Source organism: Ammospiza caudacuta, chromosome 1 (genome assembly GCF_027887145.1).
Source record: "Ammospiza caudacuta isolate bAmmCau1 chromosome 1, bAmmCau1.pri, whole genome shotgun sequence".
NCBI classification, from domain to species: Eukaryota; Metazoa; Chordata; class Aves; order Passeriformes; family Passerellidae; genus Ammospiza; species Ammospiza caudacuta.
This window is the reverse complement of record NC_080593.1, coordinates 2,651,652-2,668,191: the sequence shown is the minus strand read 5'-3', so window position 1 is coordinate 2,668,191 and position 16,540 is coordinate 2,651,652. Positions and strand designations below refer to the sequence as shown.

The 16,540-nt window shown below is 49.3% G+C and overlaps 2 protein-coding genes across 3 annotated transcripts; one reads left to right on the top strand and one right to left on the bottom strand.

Annotated features, from left to right (window-relative positions):
- Nucleotides 1-7,722: 7,722 nt before the first annotated feature.
- Nucleotides 7,723-13,284, bottom strand: GJC2 (gap junction protein gamma 2). Of its 2 annotated transcripts, XM_058804546.1 has the most exons (2): nt 12,199-13,284; nt 7,723-12,141 (listed from the first exon to the last, which is right to left on the bottom strand). In XM_058804546.1, exons 1-2 carry the CDS (start codon nt 13,282-13,284, stop codon nt 12,034-12,036), a joined length of 1,194 nt encoding a protein of 397 aa, XP_058660529.1. In that variant the 3' UTR covers nt 7,723-12,033. The 2 variants fall into 2 exon arrangements, with proteins under 2 accessions (XP_058660529.1, XP_058660520.1); XM_058804537.1 differs by having other exon boundaries at nt 7,723-13,284.
- Nucleotides 11,104-11,742, top strand: LOC131557396 (protein BUD31 homolog). Its single transcript, XM_058804558.1, has one exon. It carries the CDS (start codon nt 11,184-11,186, stop codon nt 11,616-11,618), a length of 435 nt encoding a protein of 144 aa, XP_058660541.1. The 5' UTR covers nt 11,104-11,183; the 3' UTR covers nt 11,619-11,742.
- Nucleotides 13,285-16,540: the final 3,256 nt, after the last annotated feature.

Below are 16,540 nucleotides of genomic sequence, written 5' to 3'. Positions count from 1 at the left end.
GAGCTAAGCTTACATTTTATCTTCCCTTATAAAAATACCACTATACCAAGCTGTGGGATGGTCAGTGGCCATCCCACAGGCAGCCCTTTGCCATCTCCCTGCATTCCCAACCACCACAGGTGTGCTGTATCAAACCCCACAGAGATATCTGAAAGGGCAGCAAGGGGAATTAAAGTGAAAATAGAAAACAATCAGGCAGCCAGTTCAAGCCTTTATTTGTTTTACCACTTCCTACTGCCTTTATTCCTTTCCCTTTGGGTTTGCTTTTCTTTTCTCATGGAGTTGTTCAGTTATTACATGCAAAAATGCATGTTTGAGTCCAGAATTTAGTGGCTAATAAAGTCATGTTGAAAAATTTCAGTGTCAGAAACGACAACCTTGCCAGTTTGGTGCATTAAATGAGCTCAGGGGTTGGTTTGAGACAATCCATGGTGTAACTGAGCCCTGGGAGGGTTTGTGCCAGCCCTCAGTGAGTGTGTGCCTGTCTTCACTAAAAATGGGGGACCTGAAGCCTTGGGTGGGAGGGACAACACAATTCCCAGAGCTTCCATGAGTAGAATTCCTACTGGGAGATGTGGAATTCTACTGGGAATCCATTAGAATCCCACATCTAGTGGGAAACCTCTGGTGGGAATCCATTAGAATTCCATATCTAGAGGAAAATCTCTAATGGGAATCCACTAGAATCCCATATCTAGTGGGAAACCTCTGGTGGGAATCCACTAGAATCCCATATCTATTGGAAATCTCTAATGGGCATCCACTAGAATCCCATATCTAGTGGGAAACCTCCAGTGGGAATCCATTATAATCCCATATCTAGTGGGAAACCTCTAGTGGGAATCCATTATAATCCCATATCTAGTGGGAAACCTCTAGTGGGAATCCATTATAATCCCATATCTAGTGGGAAACCTCCAGTGGGAACCCACTAGAATTCCACATCTAGTGGGAAACCCATCCTTGGCATTTAATTGTCAATAACTCATCCTGACCAGGGATAGCCTCTGCAGCCAGCCCCGCAGGGCAATGCTGCCCTCATAAACTCATTTTCTCCAGCTTTTTCTTGGGGTTTTAAGCACAACACCCATGTGAGCTGCAATTATTCCTCCCAACCCTTGTGCATGAAATATTGTGGGAGGTCAGCCACAGGCAGCTGTGGTAAACCATAGCAGCACTCCCGGGACAATATCCCACAGCCTTGGAGAGGAAAAACAGGGATTGTGGCAATGCAAAATCACTGCTGATAGGGGGAATTGCAAGTACAACAGAGCAAAGTGGAAGCTGAGCTTGGAGGGAGGGAGTTTGTGCATCCAAAAGCTGCTCTGAAAGGAGGGTGGGCACCTCTCTTTTCTCCCAGGGAACAAGGGACAGAGGAAACAGCCTGAAGTTGCACTCAGGCTGAGGTTTGGATTGGATATTAAGGAAAATTTCTTCATTGAAAGAGTGGCCCAGGGAAGTGGTGGGATCAGTGGCCCTGGAAATGTTTAAAAACAGAGTGGATGTGGCACTTAGGGACAGGGTTTGGTGGTTGTGTGCTGGGTTAATGGTTGAACTCAAACTTAAAGAGCTTTTCCAACCTTAATTAAGGGCTCTGTGATTCCTGCTGGGGGGACTGAGAGGAAGGGACAGCTCTTCCTGCATTTTCCTGGCGTGGTTTTTTATGAGTGTTTTACTCTAGCTGTAAGTAAAACACTGAGAGTAAAAGCTGAGAGTAAAAAGGAATAGGTTGTTGTTGTGTTGTCCTGTATATAAAGTCTTTATTTTATATTCTTTTAAGATCTTTTGCAGGTGAGAGTTCTAAGGGGATATATTGTTATTTTTGGTATGGTAGTATTAGTGAAATAGTAATAATTGAGTGGGATTTTGAGTAGGTAAGAGCTAAGCTTACATTTTGTCAGGGGCAGGCTAACTTGATGGAAATACCACTACCATGGTGGAATTGTGCCTATGAGCAAAAAGGCCTCTGCTCTCTGCTCCAGCTTTTTTACATCAAGGCACTTAGTGTAAGTTTCTACCAAAAGCTAAAATCTATATTCTAAATCTATATTTCTATTTCACTGTGTAGCTTCATATATCTCAGTTTCTCCAGGTCAATCCCTGTGCCTAAATTTTCCCTGTGCCCTGAGGGGCTCCATTCCAACCCTGGGAGGAGGGATTGGGAGCCAGGGGGATGCTGTGGCTGGAATTCTGGAATTCTGGAATTCTGTGACCCCAGAGAGAACTGGAGAGCCACTGGCAATTTCACTGTGGCTTTCCAAAGGAATGGGAGGGGTTGTGTGTGGCATTCACATTGTCTGAAAAACCTCTTTGCCCAGGATTTTTCTCCTGGGAAGCTGAGAAGCCTCAGAGAAAAAGGAAACAATTCTTATCTCATTTGTTTCTCCTGTGTTGTGCTCACATGTGGAATGTGTTTGGAGATTGTTTACCCACAGGTGATTGTTCCATTGGATTCTGCTGTGAGTTGTTTTCCCTCTTTGGCCAATCAGGGCCAAGCTGTGTCGGGACTCTGGAGAGTCACAAGTTTTCATTATTATCTTTTTAGCATTCTGTAAGTATCCTTCCTGTATTCTTTAGTATACTTTAGTTTAGTATTCTTTAATATAATATAGATAATAAAATAATAAATTAGCCTTCTGAGAACATGGAGTCAGATTCATCATCCCTCTCTGCCACGAGGCTCCCTGCAAATACAATAATTGTGATTATTCTGCCTGTTCCCAAAATGCTGCTGGATGGGGGCTGCTTTTGCCTTTCTTCCTTCTGTGATTTGGGATCAACCCCTAGGGCAGGGACCAGGCTGCTCCAAGCCCCATCCAACCTGGCCTTGGCTGTTCCCTGTCTCTTGGTGGCACCACATCCTGTGTCCTGCCAAAGAAGTTGTCAACTTTTCTGAAAGTCACATTTTCTGAAAAATCTCTGCCCAGGATTCTTCTCCTGGGAAGCTGAGAAGCCTCAGAGAAAAATGAAAACTATAATTATCTCATTTGCTTCTCCTGTGTTGTGCTCATGTGGAATGTGCTTGGAGATTGTTTATTCACAGGTGATTGTTTCATTGGTTTCATGTGAATTGTTTTGACTCAATGGCCAATCAGGGCCAAGCTGTGTCAGACTCTGAGGAGAGAGTCAGGAGTTTTCATTATTATCTTTTTAGCCTTCTGTCTGTATCCTTTCTGTATTCTTTAGTATAGTATTCTTTAATATATTATAGATCATAAAATATTAAATTAGCCTTCTGAGAACATGGAGTCAGGTTCATCATTCCTCCCTTCATTGCAGTATGAGAAAATACAGTCAGTATTTTACTTATATATTACTCAGTCAACTTAGGTCAACTTCCAGAGAAACAGTAAAAAAATGCATGTTTGAGTCCAGAATTTTTTTCCTGAGGACATTTGGAGAGGGGTTGTGAGTGCCCAGTGTCTGTGATTTAATGGGAGCAGCGCACACTGAGGTGCTTGCAAAGCCTCTTTGGCTCTCTCACAAAGTGTTTTCCCATTGTTTGCTCACCCTGGATCATCAATTTCTCCCAGATTCCCCGAAGTTTTATTGCTTGTGAAAGGCCAGGCTTCCCTCAGCAGCCTGAGCTGTGTGCCTGAGGGATCTGCAGTGATTCATCAGGGAGACAAGGCATCCCAAACAACACCAAGGTCAAATGCTTCTTAAGGCAAAACTATTCTGGGATGGTTTGTGGCCATAGCAGGGAAAACAGAGCTCCTACGTGGCCAAACCAGGCCAGCCAGAGATGGAGAAGGATTTCTCCTCAGCACTCAGAGCCCTTGCTCAAGCAAGCACCACACGCTTTACGTACTGTAACAAAATGTAAGTTTTATTCCATATTATTAGTAATGGATGTGGAATAGCCACAGTTGAGTTGGACTGGTGTCCCTTTCCCTTTTGACCAGTGGTTCATATTCTAACTACAGCCCAGATGTAACATTTACACTGCAAAATACTTACAGATTCCACCTCATACTCCAAGAGTTTCTAGTACAAATACAGTTAGTACATTAAAAAAAAAATAACAACCAAAAAAAAAAAAAAAAAAAAAAAGAAAAAAGAAAAAAAAAAAAACCCACCAATCCCAGACACTTTGTAACAGCACAGACTGGTTATGGCCTTGAGTTTAGTTCAAGTATTTCCCAGTGGAATGCAATGCAAGCAAGAAGGTAATCTGGCTTTTGTGGGACATTCCTGGCCCTGAATGGTAAGAAGAGAAATGTAAATGTGGGCACTTCATCTGACCAAGTTTAGTGAGAGAGTCAACGTTTATGATTAGTTCAGCCACAAAGCCAAACCTCCCTTGTGTGTGTGGACAAAATTGCTACCTGGAGAAAAGACAGAAATAAAAGCAAAGCATTAATTACACCATTGGCATTTCTTACATGGCTGATGCTCCACCCTCTAAACGAATTTCCTCTGGTTGCTGGTTGAGTTAGGAACAATTGTGGTGGGGATTTTGCTTGTGGCTGTGAATATTTTGCTGCTCTGTCCCTTTCCTGCCCCCAGTGACAGGATGAAAGGAGTCATTCCTGCAGAGTCATCATCATTGCATTTGGTCACCTTTGTGGCAGTGACTCAGTGGAGAAACCCAACATCCTAAAGGGTTTACAGAGTGGAGGAGGAAAGGGGGAAGTGAGCAAATCAGTATATATAGAAATAATAATAAGTAATAATATTTTCTGTTCCTAGGGCTGTCTGACCCATGCTGGCTCCTGTGTGTGACCCAGATGGGGTTTGGGAGAGCTTGGATCCCTCCTCCCCATGCCCAGAGGATCAGCATTGTCCTCCAGGCTGGCTGGGACCTCACTTTGCATCCCTGACACCAACTGGGAATGCACCCCTGTGCTTGAGTCCCTGCAAAACTCTTGGAAAACATGGGAAAGCAGGCTCAGCTCCCCTTGGGAAGGGATGTTGTGCAGGGAAACACTCCAGGCCCGAGGGATGAGCAGGGCTGGGAGTGGTCATCCCGTGTCCCTGCCCAGCGAGGGGGTTATTGATCCCCCGAGGGTCTGCCCTGGCTCTGGCACCCATCAATAATGCAGTTATTGACTCTCCCTGCAGAAAACAGCCTGTGCATGCGAGATGTGAGGGTGACACCAGCTGGGGAGAGGCTCCAAACCCTCTGCAGGTCACTCACTGCCCCCTTGGCTCGCTGTGAGACAATGAAAAGGGGTTTGAAGGAGGGCACGAAGATTCTGACTGCGCAACCACACATCTGCAGAGGGGAGCAGTGGGGATTTGGGGAGGAGCAGAGTGAGGAAGAGGAGAAGGCAGGGAAGGTGACACAAGGAGCAGCACTGCCACACTGCTGGGAATTTGTCAAGTGGCTGCTGTTGGTCCAAAGACACCAGAGAAAACCATGCTAGAAAATCAGCCCTTGCAGAGAGGTTGGTGGGACTGGAAGAGTTCAGCTTAAAGCACATTTGAGGGTGCAAACAGTCTCCAAACAACCAAAATATGCAGAGCTAAAGGCATCAGGCTTCTCCATGTCTCCGTGGGGTTGCAGAGAGGGGGTTCATGTCACCCTTCAGGGAGTCATTTGATGGTGGCAAGTTGGCCAGAAGATCCATGGTCTTCTCCTACCCTGCTGTTCCAAAGCTGGAATCTCCTGCTGGGGTATTGCTGGGGCAGCCCTGCTGTACAGACTGGGATTCATGGGTTAATCAGGTCTCTGTGACCAGTTTTTGGGGAGTTTTAGCTTAAAATCTGCCCTTGGCTTTCCCCCTTTCCCTGACTTTGGGAGGCTTTAGCTTAAAATCTGCCCCTTGGCAAGGCGTTAGCCAAGGTTTTTTCCTGGCACAAGAACAAGGGAGTGACATTCCTATCCCTGGTGTGGTGACTCAGGGGGGATCTGCAGGTCAGCAGGAGCTGAGGGGCAGATCTGAGTCACCAGCAAGTGCTCAGGCCATGGATGGTGCTGTGAGGGGGGTAGGGGCAGGAGAAACCCAAAATCCTGCACTCCTGCCTCCCAGCATCGCGTGGGAAGCACAAGTTGATCTGGGGCTGTGGGATTGTTGTTGCTCATGGAAAAGGAATCACAAGAACCCAGGCAGAATCCAGCCATGGTTATCCTCAGAGTTTCCATCCCTCCCTTGGGATCACAACTTTAAATGCACACAGTTTCCCCTGGGACACAGGGCTGGGAATAAAGGAGAAGTCACACTGATGTGGGGGACAAGCTCATGCCCTGCACAGCTGTGTCACAGACATCTTTTATGAAAATCTTTTCCTTGAGATTTTTTCCTCCTGGGAGGCTGAGAGGCCTCAGAGACAAGATGTAACCAATGATTATCTGCTGCTGTGGAATGCAACAGGTGCATCTGTGACTGGTCTCATGTAGATGTTTAGAATTAATGGCCAATCACAGTCCAGCTGGCTCTCTCTCTGTCTGAGCCACAAACCTTTTTTATTCATTCCTTTCTATTCTTAGCTTAGCTAGCCTTCTGAAATGAAACCTTTTCTTCTATTCTTTTAGTATAGTTTTAATATAATATATATCATAAAATAATAAATCAGCCTTCTGAAACATGGAGTCAGATCCTCATCTCTTCCCTCAACCTGAGACCCCTGTGAACACGGTCACACAGCTGCAGTGACCATGGAACAAATTTCCATCCAGGGAACAAATTTCCACCCAGGATCACCTCTCTCCTCCCCAGCAGCCTGGGATGTGGCCCTGCAGGCATTTTTTCCAGGTTTCAGCAGCCCTGTGAGCAGCCAGCCTCTCCTGCTGTGCCCAGCACATCCCCAGCCAGCAGGGAGCATATTCCCAACATGGGACAAGGACAAACACAGCACTTGGATATGTTTGTCACCACCATGGTGGGACCCTTCTGAGCCTTTCCTGCAAAAACAGCAGAAGGGATGGATGGATGGATGGATGGATGGATGGATGGATGGATGGATGGATGGATGGATGATGGATGGATGGATGGATGGATGGATGGATGGATGGATGGATGGATGGATGGATGGAGGGATGGATGGATGGATGGATGGATGGATGGATGGATGATGGATGGATGGATGGATGGATGGATGATGGATGGATGGATGGATGGATGGATGATGGATGGATGGATGGATGGATGGATGGATGGATGGATGATGGATGGATGGATGGATGATGGATGGATGGATGGATGGATGGATGGATGGATGATGGATGGATGGATGGATGGATGGATGGATGGATGGATGGATGGAGGGATGGATGGATGGATGATGGATGGATGGATGATGGATGGATGGATGGATGGATGGATGATGGATGGATGGATGGATGGATGGATGATGGATGGATGGATGGATGGATGGATGATGGATGGATGGATGGATGGATGGATGATGGATGGATGGATGATGGATGGATGGATGGATGGATGGATGATGGATGGATGGATGGATGGATGGATGATGGATGGATGGATGATGGATGGATGGATGGATGGATGGATGGATGGATGGATGATGGATGGATGGATGGATGGATGGATGATGGATGGATGGATGGATGGATGGATGATGGATGGATGGATGGATGGATGGATGGATGGATGGATGATGGATGGATGGATGGATGATGGATGGATGGATGGATGGATGGATGGATGATGGATGGATGGATGGATGGATGGATGGATGGATGGATGGATGGATGGATGGCAGGCACTGCTGGCTGCTGCTGTGCTGATGCTCCTCCTGCATCCACTTACCCGTTTCTCAAGCTGCAAGAGCAAACAGCATTCCAGGCATTTTACCAATGCCTTCAGCAGCACCAGGAGCAGGCCTGGAAGGTTCCCCAGACAGCCACACAAAGCCACACAGTGAATATTTGCTGCTGGATACCTTACAGTTTCTCTGCTTTCTTTTTAATTCTACTTTTTTTTCTTTTTTTTTTTTTTGCTTCCAGGACTGTTCTCTAATGCACCACACAGCTCAGCCAAAGTTCCCAGGGGATGAAGGGCATATCCAAATTCCCTGCCTGTTCCTAAAAATGGCCAAAGGGATGGACATTTAGGGAACAGGCATCCCCAGGGCTGTTAGGGACTGACCTCAAGGACATGAGAGTGTTGTTCAGCTAGAAATCAGGAATATCCCATGGATGAGAAATCCTGGCACAGCCTGAGAGAACAGCTTGGCACAGGGAGAATTTACTTCTTTTGCCATAGGTTTGATCCTGAGGGCTCTGCCTGTCTGGGTTCTCTGTGGTGGAAATGAAACCACCCTCTGACAAAGAACAGTAAGAGCCTTGGAGCTCAGCAGCTTGATTTTAATATACACCCAAAGTAAGGTAAATGCATGAAAACCACCCTAAAATCAAGCCCAGCTGAAAAAAATTCCCCATAACTCAGGAAAAACTTCCTGCTCTTGTCCTGGTCCTGTCCCCAGCAAGAAGCCAGACCTTCTTCAAAGCCCCCCCCAGCAAATGTGGGACCCCCCTCCCATTCCCCAGGTGGGGCTGGAGGATAACAGGCCCAGGATGGGACCAGCCCCAGCCCTGGAGCAGCTGGGTTCTCTCAGAGGAGGTGGAAGGGAGGCTGTAGAAGGAGCAGAGGGTTGATATCACATTTACACCGAGTTCTCTATGTCTATGTTCACACTCACATGTTCATAGTGCCTGTATCTACACATGGACACACACACACCACTATGCATAGATCTGTCTCCTGCCACTATTTATAAGGGTTTGATTAATCAGAAAAACAAATTTGCCAACAGTGCTTTTCCTCAATTAATCAGAAAATCAAATTTGCCAACAGTGCTTTTCCTCAATTGATCAGAAAAACAAGTTTGCTGACGCCGATTGCCAAAAATTCAGCAAGTAATGGAGCCTCAACCCTTTACACTTTTGTTTTCCTGGTTACATAAAGGCACTTTCTGATGATGTGAAGCAGCAGTTTAGTTAAAAACCCTGTAACTGCAACAATTCCCATCACATCTGTAGCAAGTGCTACACAGGCACCAGTAGGATGCAATGTCACTGAGGGTTTGGAGCAGAGTCGGCGCTGGGGACAACTCCCGTGGTCAGGGCGAGAGGGACTCCGAAGGTGTTGCGCATCTCTGCAGGCTCAGCACTCGGCTCCTCACGTCCAGACATCACTCCAGTCTCTCAACTCTTATTTGGCTCGTTGTTTTTGGGGTTTTCTCAGTACGTTTGGAGCCGTAGTCCCCCACAGCATGCTGGTTCTGGAGTCACTTTGCAAACCTCCCCTCCAGGTCTCTTCTCCTCCCTGTTCGGGAAGGTCCCCACCTGTTACTGTCTCGGAGAAGGGCCATTACCTCGCCCCAGCCAGGGCTTTTACTAATACAAAAACAACCATTAACGACAACGACCCGTAATTACCATAACACAGGCAGCAGCCCAGCAGTAGTGGTAACCTTTTTCTCACAGAAAAAAATCAACTGAATTTTTGTTTATAACAGTGCCAGTTCTGGTTCACAGCATCCAACAAGGCCCTCATTGGCATGTGCCAGCCCAGGCAGGCCATCAGCTGTGAGCCTGCCACCAAGGTCCCTGCAATATGTCAGTGGTTTTCTTACCAAAGGATCAAGAATTAATTTGATTAAGGGTGTTTAGTAATTAAACACTGCCTGGCCTGCAGCACTCGAGCCTTGCCATGCAGGAGGGTGGCTGATCCCTGTCAGCCTCACTTCTCTCCTGAGCCACCAGCAGCTCCTCTTCCCAGCACAGCACATTGTCCAGTCTCTGCTGGGGGCTCTGGTGCTGAGCCAGGGGCTGGGAGGTGGGGAGGGTTTGCTGTTACTCACTGGAGTGTTGTAGTGTGTTCATACATGTGTTCATTAAGTTCATTTAATTCCTCCCCATTTTATGTATCTGCTCCCCCCCATTTTGTGTAAAATGGTTCTGCCCTCCTCAGTTTTCCCGCCACAGCCCTGCCAGTTCTATTGTCAATCTGTTAGGTTATATATTCCTCCTCCCCTTTTTCCCTTATATGTATGCTTTTTCTCCTCCCCGGGCCAAGTCAATCACCCCCCCCACTCCACCTAGCATTCCAGAAGCTTCTCCTCTTTGGGGGTTGTGGTTGGCTGTGGTCCCGGGGCCCCTCCCATACCTGGTACCTATTGGGCTCTCCACTATGTCATTTGTGTTAAGCTCATCCCTTCTCTCCCCCTATTGGTCTTCTGTAAACCCCTCCCGGGTCCACTCCTTCCCTTTATAACCCTGAAGCACCCTTTGTTCTGGGTCATTCGCTGATACATCGTGGGCTTTCCAATAAACCTGGTTAGCCCCCCCCCCCCCGGCGAGTGTCCAACTCCTTCCTTCTTGTCGTTTAGCAGCGATCCAGTCTACAACCAGCACAGCCCGAGGCCTTACGACGGGATTCGAAGCCGCAACTCCCCGCACCTGAGGAGAGCTTCGAGATGAGAAACCATCCGCTTGAACTTTTCATTTGCACCGCTGCTGGATTAGGTGAGCCCCAGACTCGGTGGTTACCCCCCCTGCCTTTTTAATTTTCCCTGGCAGCCCTCCCTGCACTGGGGACCGCTCCCGACCCTTCTTCCCTTGAGGGCTGGTCTCCGGGCGCTGCTCGTGGCCGGGGGAAATTCTCTCTCTCGGCGCGGGGCGAGAGCTCTACGCTGGGGGCCGCTTTTCGCGCGCCTTTTTGCCTCATGGCGCGGGGGGCCCCGGTGCCCGCCACGTGGCGCGGGGGGCGATCGGCTTGCCACGTGGCGCGGGGGCAGCTGTTCTCTCGGCTCTGCGGGGCGGCTGCGTTCCACGGCAGGGGAGCCTTTGTGTCTGCCTCGGCTCGGCAGGGCGTGTCCCAGTTCCCTGCTGCTGCGCGGGAATTTTAAAAGCAGTATACGCAGCTGCATTGTCTCTCTCTGCAGCGTGTTTCGCTGTCTTTTAGAATTCGTGCTGGCGGGCGCGGGGAAGCTCTGCCCTCTCTCTGTGCTGGGGGGGCCCTCTCGGCGCGGGGTGTTCTTCTGGGGACAGTCCTCACCCCTATTGTTTTTTGTTTTCCCTTTCCTGTGGGGTCTGCTTCCCCAGACTTGGGGCCAGGTCCCACCACCTAAATTCCTTTCTTTCCCCCCAGTGAACCCCCAGACTTGGGGACAGTGGGTGGAGCAGGGGCCGGCGGCGCGGCAGGAGCGGCGTGACTCTGAGGGAGTGCTGGCAGTTCCCCTCGCCCTTTGGCCCTCTCGCTGCCGAGGCAATGCCCAAAGTGAAGAGGAGCAGGAAGCCGCCCCCGGATGGCTGGGAGCTGATCGAGCCCACGCTGGACGAGCTGGACCAGAAGATGAGAGAAGCTGAGACAGAGCCACACAAAGGGAAGAGGAAAGTGGAGTCTCTCTGGCCCATCTTCAGGATCCACCACCAGAAAACACGTTACATCTTTGATCTCTTCTACAAGAGGAAAGCAATCAGCAGAGAGCTCTGTGAGTACTGCATCAAGGAGGGCTGTGCTGACAAAAACCTGATAGCCAAGTGGAAGAAGCAGGGCTATGAGAACCTCTGCTGCCTGCGCTGCATCCAGACTCGGGACACCAACTTTGGCACCAACTGCATCTGCAGGGTCCCCAAAAGCAAGCTGGAAGTGGGCAGAATCATTGAGAGCACTCACTGTGGATGCAGAGGCTGCTCTGGGTGAAGCCTTTTGCCATCAAACTTGTTTTTTGAACTCTGACGGACACCCTCCTCCTTCTCCTCAATGGACTATGGGTGTAATTACAGCCATTTTCTGTGATGGGCTATTTCTGTATTAAATTAAAGCATCAGCATGGTCACCTGGATCATGCATAAATGTGGGGGAGCAGATACATAAAATGGGGGAGGAATTAAATGAACTTAATGAACGCACTACAACACTGGAGGTTCCCAGTTGGAGAACACGTTGGAAACAGGGAAGAAATGTCTTTTGTTAACTGGAAGACAGCACTAAATTGGTCCAACACTCCTTTCACTCTCTCGACTTCCATGCAAAAACTGCGCCCTGCGAAACAAACGCGAGATAACACCGAAAACCAGAAACAAACCAAAGCCCCTCTCACGCCTTCCTGACACAGTTATATCCACACGGATGTCTTCCCATCTTTACTGCTGGAGCTGCCTTTCTCCAGTGAGGCCTTGGGCTTAGCACCTTGTTTCTCCTGCGCGGTGTTGGCCCTGTTTTGCTCCACCACGGTGCCCCCCGAGGCGGGGCTGCTGGTCCGAGAGGGCTGGGTGTTGGCCTGGGTGCTGCTGTAGCTCTGGAAGGCGATGTCCAGCTGCTCCTGGGCCACCCTCAGGTGCTTGTGCAGCGTGGACAGGTCGGCGGGCAGGTTCTCGTCGGGGCTGGTGCATTGCTGCTCCTGGGCCACGTTGGCCAAGTTCTGCTCGTGGGCCATCAGGCTGTTGGGGATCTTGGTGGCTTTCTCGGATTTGACGACCAGGTTGTACTCGGGAGGGCAGGAGATGTTCTTGGGGTAGGCGTAGTTGTAGGGCGGCTGGCGGAAGCTGTTGATTTTGCGGTTGCGGATGGCGTCGCGGATGGTCCCGAAGCCCAGGTGGAACATCTCGCACATGTTCAGCAGCAGGCACAGGCAGCTCACCACGTACATCACCAGCAGGAAGATGGTCTTCTCCGTGGGCCGGGACACGAAGCAGTCCACTGTGTGGGGACACGGGACCCTGTTGCAGACGTAATATGCCTCCACCTCAAAACCGTAGAGCAGATACTGCCCTATCAAGAAGCACACCTCGAAGGAAGCCCGGGTGAGGAGCTGGAAGACGTAGATCTTCATCAGCCCCTCCTGCTGGATGCGCCTCCTCCCGTCGTGCTTCTGCTGCTCCTTGCACTTGGGCTTGGCCTTGCTGGCCTTGTCGTGCTCGGCCGCGTCGTCGGAGATCATGGGCTCCTCCTCGTCGGCCTCCATGGCGTCCTCCATGTTGCGCACGGCCTGCCAGTTGAGGGCAAACTGCTTCTTCTTCTTGAAGCCCTTGAGCTTCTCCTCCTCCTCGGCCGAGCGGGCGATCCTGTGGATGGCGTAGCCCAGGTACATGACGGAGGGCGTGGAGATCATGATGATCTGGAAGACCCAGAAGCGGACGTGGGAGAGCGGCGCGAAGGCGTCGTAGCAGACGTTGTCGCAGCCCGGCTGCTTGGTGTTGCAGGTGAACTTGCTCTGCTCATCGGAGTAGATGGACTCGCCCCCCACCGCCGTCAGGACGATGCGGAAGACGATGAGCACGGTGAGCCAGACCTTCCCCACGAAGGTGGAGTGGTTGTGAATCTCTTCTAGCAGGCGGGTGAGGAAGCTCCAGCTCATGTTGGTCATAAGGGCTGCTCAGTTAGAACCTGCACGGAGAGGGGGGAGATAAAAGCAAACAGGGATGGGAGGTCACATCTTGTGCCAGAGCAGTGATTGACCCTTGTGCTGGGCACTGGTGAGGCCACACCTCGAATGCTGGGGTCAGGTTTGGGCTCCTCACAACAAAGAAATATATTGAGGAGCTGGAGCGAATCCAGAGATGGGAATGGAACTGGAGAAGGGGCTAGAGCACCAGAATGTAGCCATGATATTTTATGAAAAATCCCTTTGCCAGGATTTTTCTCCTGAGATGCTGAGAAGCCTCAGAGGAAAAGAAAAACTATAATTATCTGCTGCTGTGGAATGCAACAGGTGCATCTGTGATTGGTCTCAGGTGGTTGTTTTTAATTAATGGCCAATCACAGCCCAGCTGGCTCGGACTTTCTGGTCAGTCACAAGATTTTATTATCATTCTTTTCTATTCTGTTCAAGCCTTTTGATTTAATCCTCTCAGTATAGTTCTAGTATATTATTCTCCTTTAATATATCGTAAAATAATAAATCAGCCTTCTGAAACATGGAGTCAAGATTCTCATCTCTTCCCTCCTGGGACTCCTGTGAACACCATCACACCAGGAGGGGCTGAGGGAGCTGGGAAGGGGCTCAGCCTGGAGAAAAAGGGATCAGGGGGGCCCTTGTGGCTCTGCACAGCTCCTGACAGGAGGGGACAGCCTTGGGCTTGGGTTCTGCTCCAGGGAACAGGGACAGGAACAGAGGGAACGGCCTCAGTCAGCACCAATGCAGGTTTGGATTGGATATCAGGGGAAATTTCTCCCCTTAAAGTGTGTTCAGGGCTGGAGCAGTGGAAGATGCTCCCACAACACAGAGACGTGCCCTGCTGAAACATTTTTCATCAGTAAACCCAGAAAAATGCGAAGAATCAGTGGAAGAATGGGAATATTTGTGTTTACAGGCCAATGGCCCTTTTAAGTTCCTCTTGAAACAAAGCAAAACAAAACAAAACTTTAATCAAATACAGACTGTTTCAAAAATAAACCTTGAGAAGCTTTCAAGAGAAAAGCATGGATTTATTAGGAGACCTGGACACCTGGGGAGGAAGAGCTTGTAATGAGCATTTCGTGTTTAGTTTAACGTGCAGAGAGTTCCTTGGGTGACCTCAGGCAGCACCAAAGACAGGAGGGATTTCGCTGCTTGGCTGGCACAGATACTGAGAGATGAGAACAGTAGGGAAAACACCTGCACCCCGAGAAAAGAGAAAAGGGAAGAGAAGAGAAGGAGCTGTTTCCCTATGTGCAAGAAGGGCATCAACCATAATTCTCCATGCTGGGTGGGGAAAAGGCTGAGTGGGGAAAATGCTCATAAAATGTCAAAATTCTATAATTTTTGGGGGTTGGAAGGGACCCTAAAGATCCTATTCCATGGGCAGGGACACCTATATAGACCAGGTTGCTCCAGCCCCATCCAGCCTGGCATGGTGATGCCATGAGACACCAGCCTGGCTTGGCACCACTGGAGACACAAATTTTGCTGTAGGGTTTCCGTGGTGGGAGCACAGCAGCAGGAAGGGAAACGTGCCCCACTGTGATCTCCACATCCAGCCCTCCTGGAATGCAGCTCTGCTCCCACTGCTTCCCCGGAGAGGAGCCAAGCAGCGCTGCTTTGGTTCGCGCAGATGGAATTTTCTAACCCTGCTATTTCCAGATCAAACAAATCCCCTGTGAACGCAAACCCCCAAGTCTTCACACGCCGGGCTGGGGCTGTAGGAGAGCTCTGCAGATGGTGCTCTTCCTGTCCTGAGGCTGGGGAAACTGAGGCACAGCTGGGTCATCAACCAGCAAAAGTGGGAAATTCTCCTCTCTGCCATCAACCCTCAAAGCTGCTGGGAGCAGAATCCCCCTCTTCTGGCCCAAAAGTGATGCCTTGCTCAGTACATGTGATAATTGGGATAATTCAGCAACTGCAGGACATGGAAAGTGATGCCTACTGAGATATTCTTTATTTATTGATGAAATTTGGTTTATTCAGGGATGAGATGGGAAAGTTCCCTGTTTGAGTGCCTTTTTTTGCTTCCTTACAGTGGGTACACCCTAAAGAGTATTTAAGTCTTTCTCTATGGTGTTCACATTCAGATAACGGCAAATTGGGGTGTTAAATGATTTGCAGAATTAATCCAGGCACTCAGCTGATAGGGGCTGGGAAGGGAAGGCCCTGCTGGGGAAACTGAGGCACAGCTGGGTCATCATCCAGAAGGAGAAGTGGGGAAATTCTCCTCTCTGTCCTCAACCCTCAAAGCTGCTGGGAGCAGAATCCCCCTCTCCTGGCCCAAAAGTGATGCCTTGGTTGCAGGTGGGACAATTCAGCCACTGCAGGACATGGGAAGTGATGCCCACTGAGACATTCTTTATTTACTGAGGAAATTTGGTTTATTCAGGGGTGAGAGGGGGAAGTTCCCTGTTTGAATGCCTTTTTTTGCTTCCTTACAGTGGGTACACCCTAAAGAGTATTTAACTCTTCCTCTGTCATTTTCACATTCAAAAGTGGGGAAAATTGAGGTGTTAAATGATTTGTAGAATTAATCCAGGCACTCAACTGATATGGGGCTGGGAAGGGAAGACCCTGCTGGGGAAACTGAGGCACAGCTGGGTCATCAACCAGCAAAAGTGGGAAATTCTCCTCTCTGCCATCGACCCTCAAAGCTGCTGGGAGCAGAATCCTCCTGGCCCAAAAGTGATGCCTTGGTCAATTCAGCCACTGCAGGACATGGGAAGTGATGCCCACTGAGATAATCTTTATTTACTGAGGAAATTTGGTTTATTCGGGGGTGAGATGGGGAAGTTCCCTGTATTTAACTCTTCCTCTGTGGTGTTCACATTCAGATAAGGGTAAATTGGGGTGTTAAAGGATTTGCAGAGTTAATCCAGGCTCTCAGCCAAGCTCCAGCTGAGGGGTCTGGGAAGGGAAGGTCCTGCTGGGTGTGGGGCATGGTGCATCTGCCTGTGGAGCATCCTGGGCTGGATCAGGCAAGGTTGGATGCTGCCCAACCCTGGCTGGCCCCATGCAGGTGTCCAACCCCCCACCAGCTCCCATCTGCGCTCCAAATCAGCTGCAAGCCCAAAATTGTTCTTAAAAATACACTTTGAATCCTTTTCATCCAAATTTCAGTGCTGCCCTAAAAGATTCTGAAGCTTACAGCAAGGATAATTCACCGTTTTCATAATTCACAAGTGTTCATCATGGACACAATTCCCAAAGCTCCAGTGCA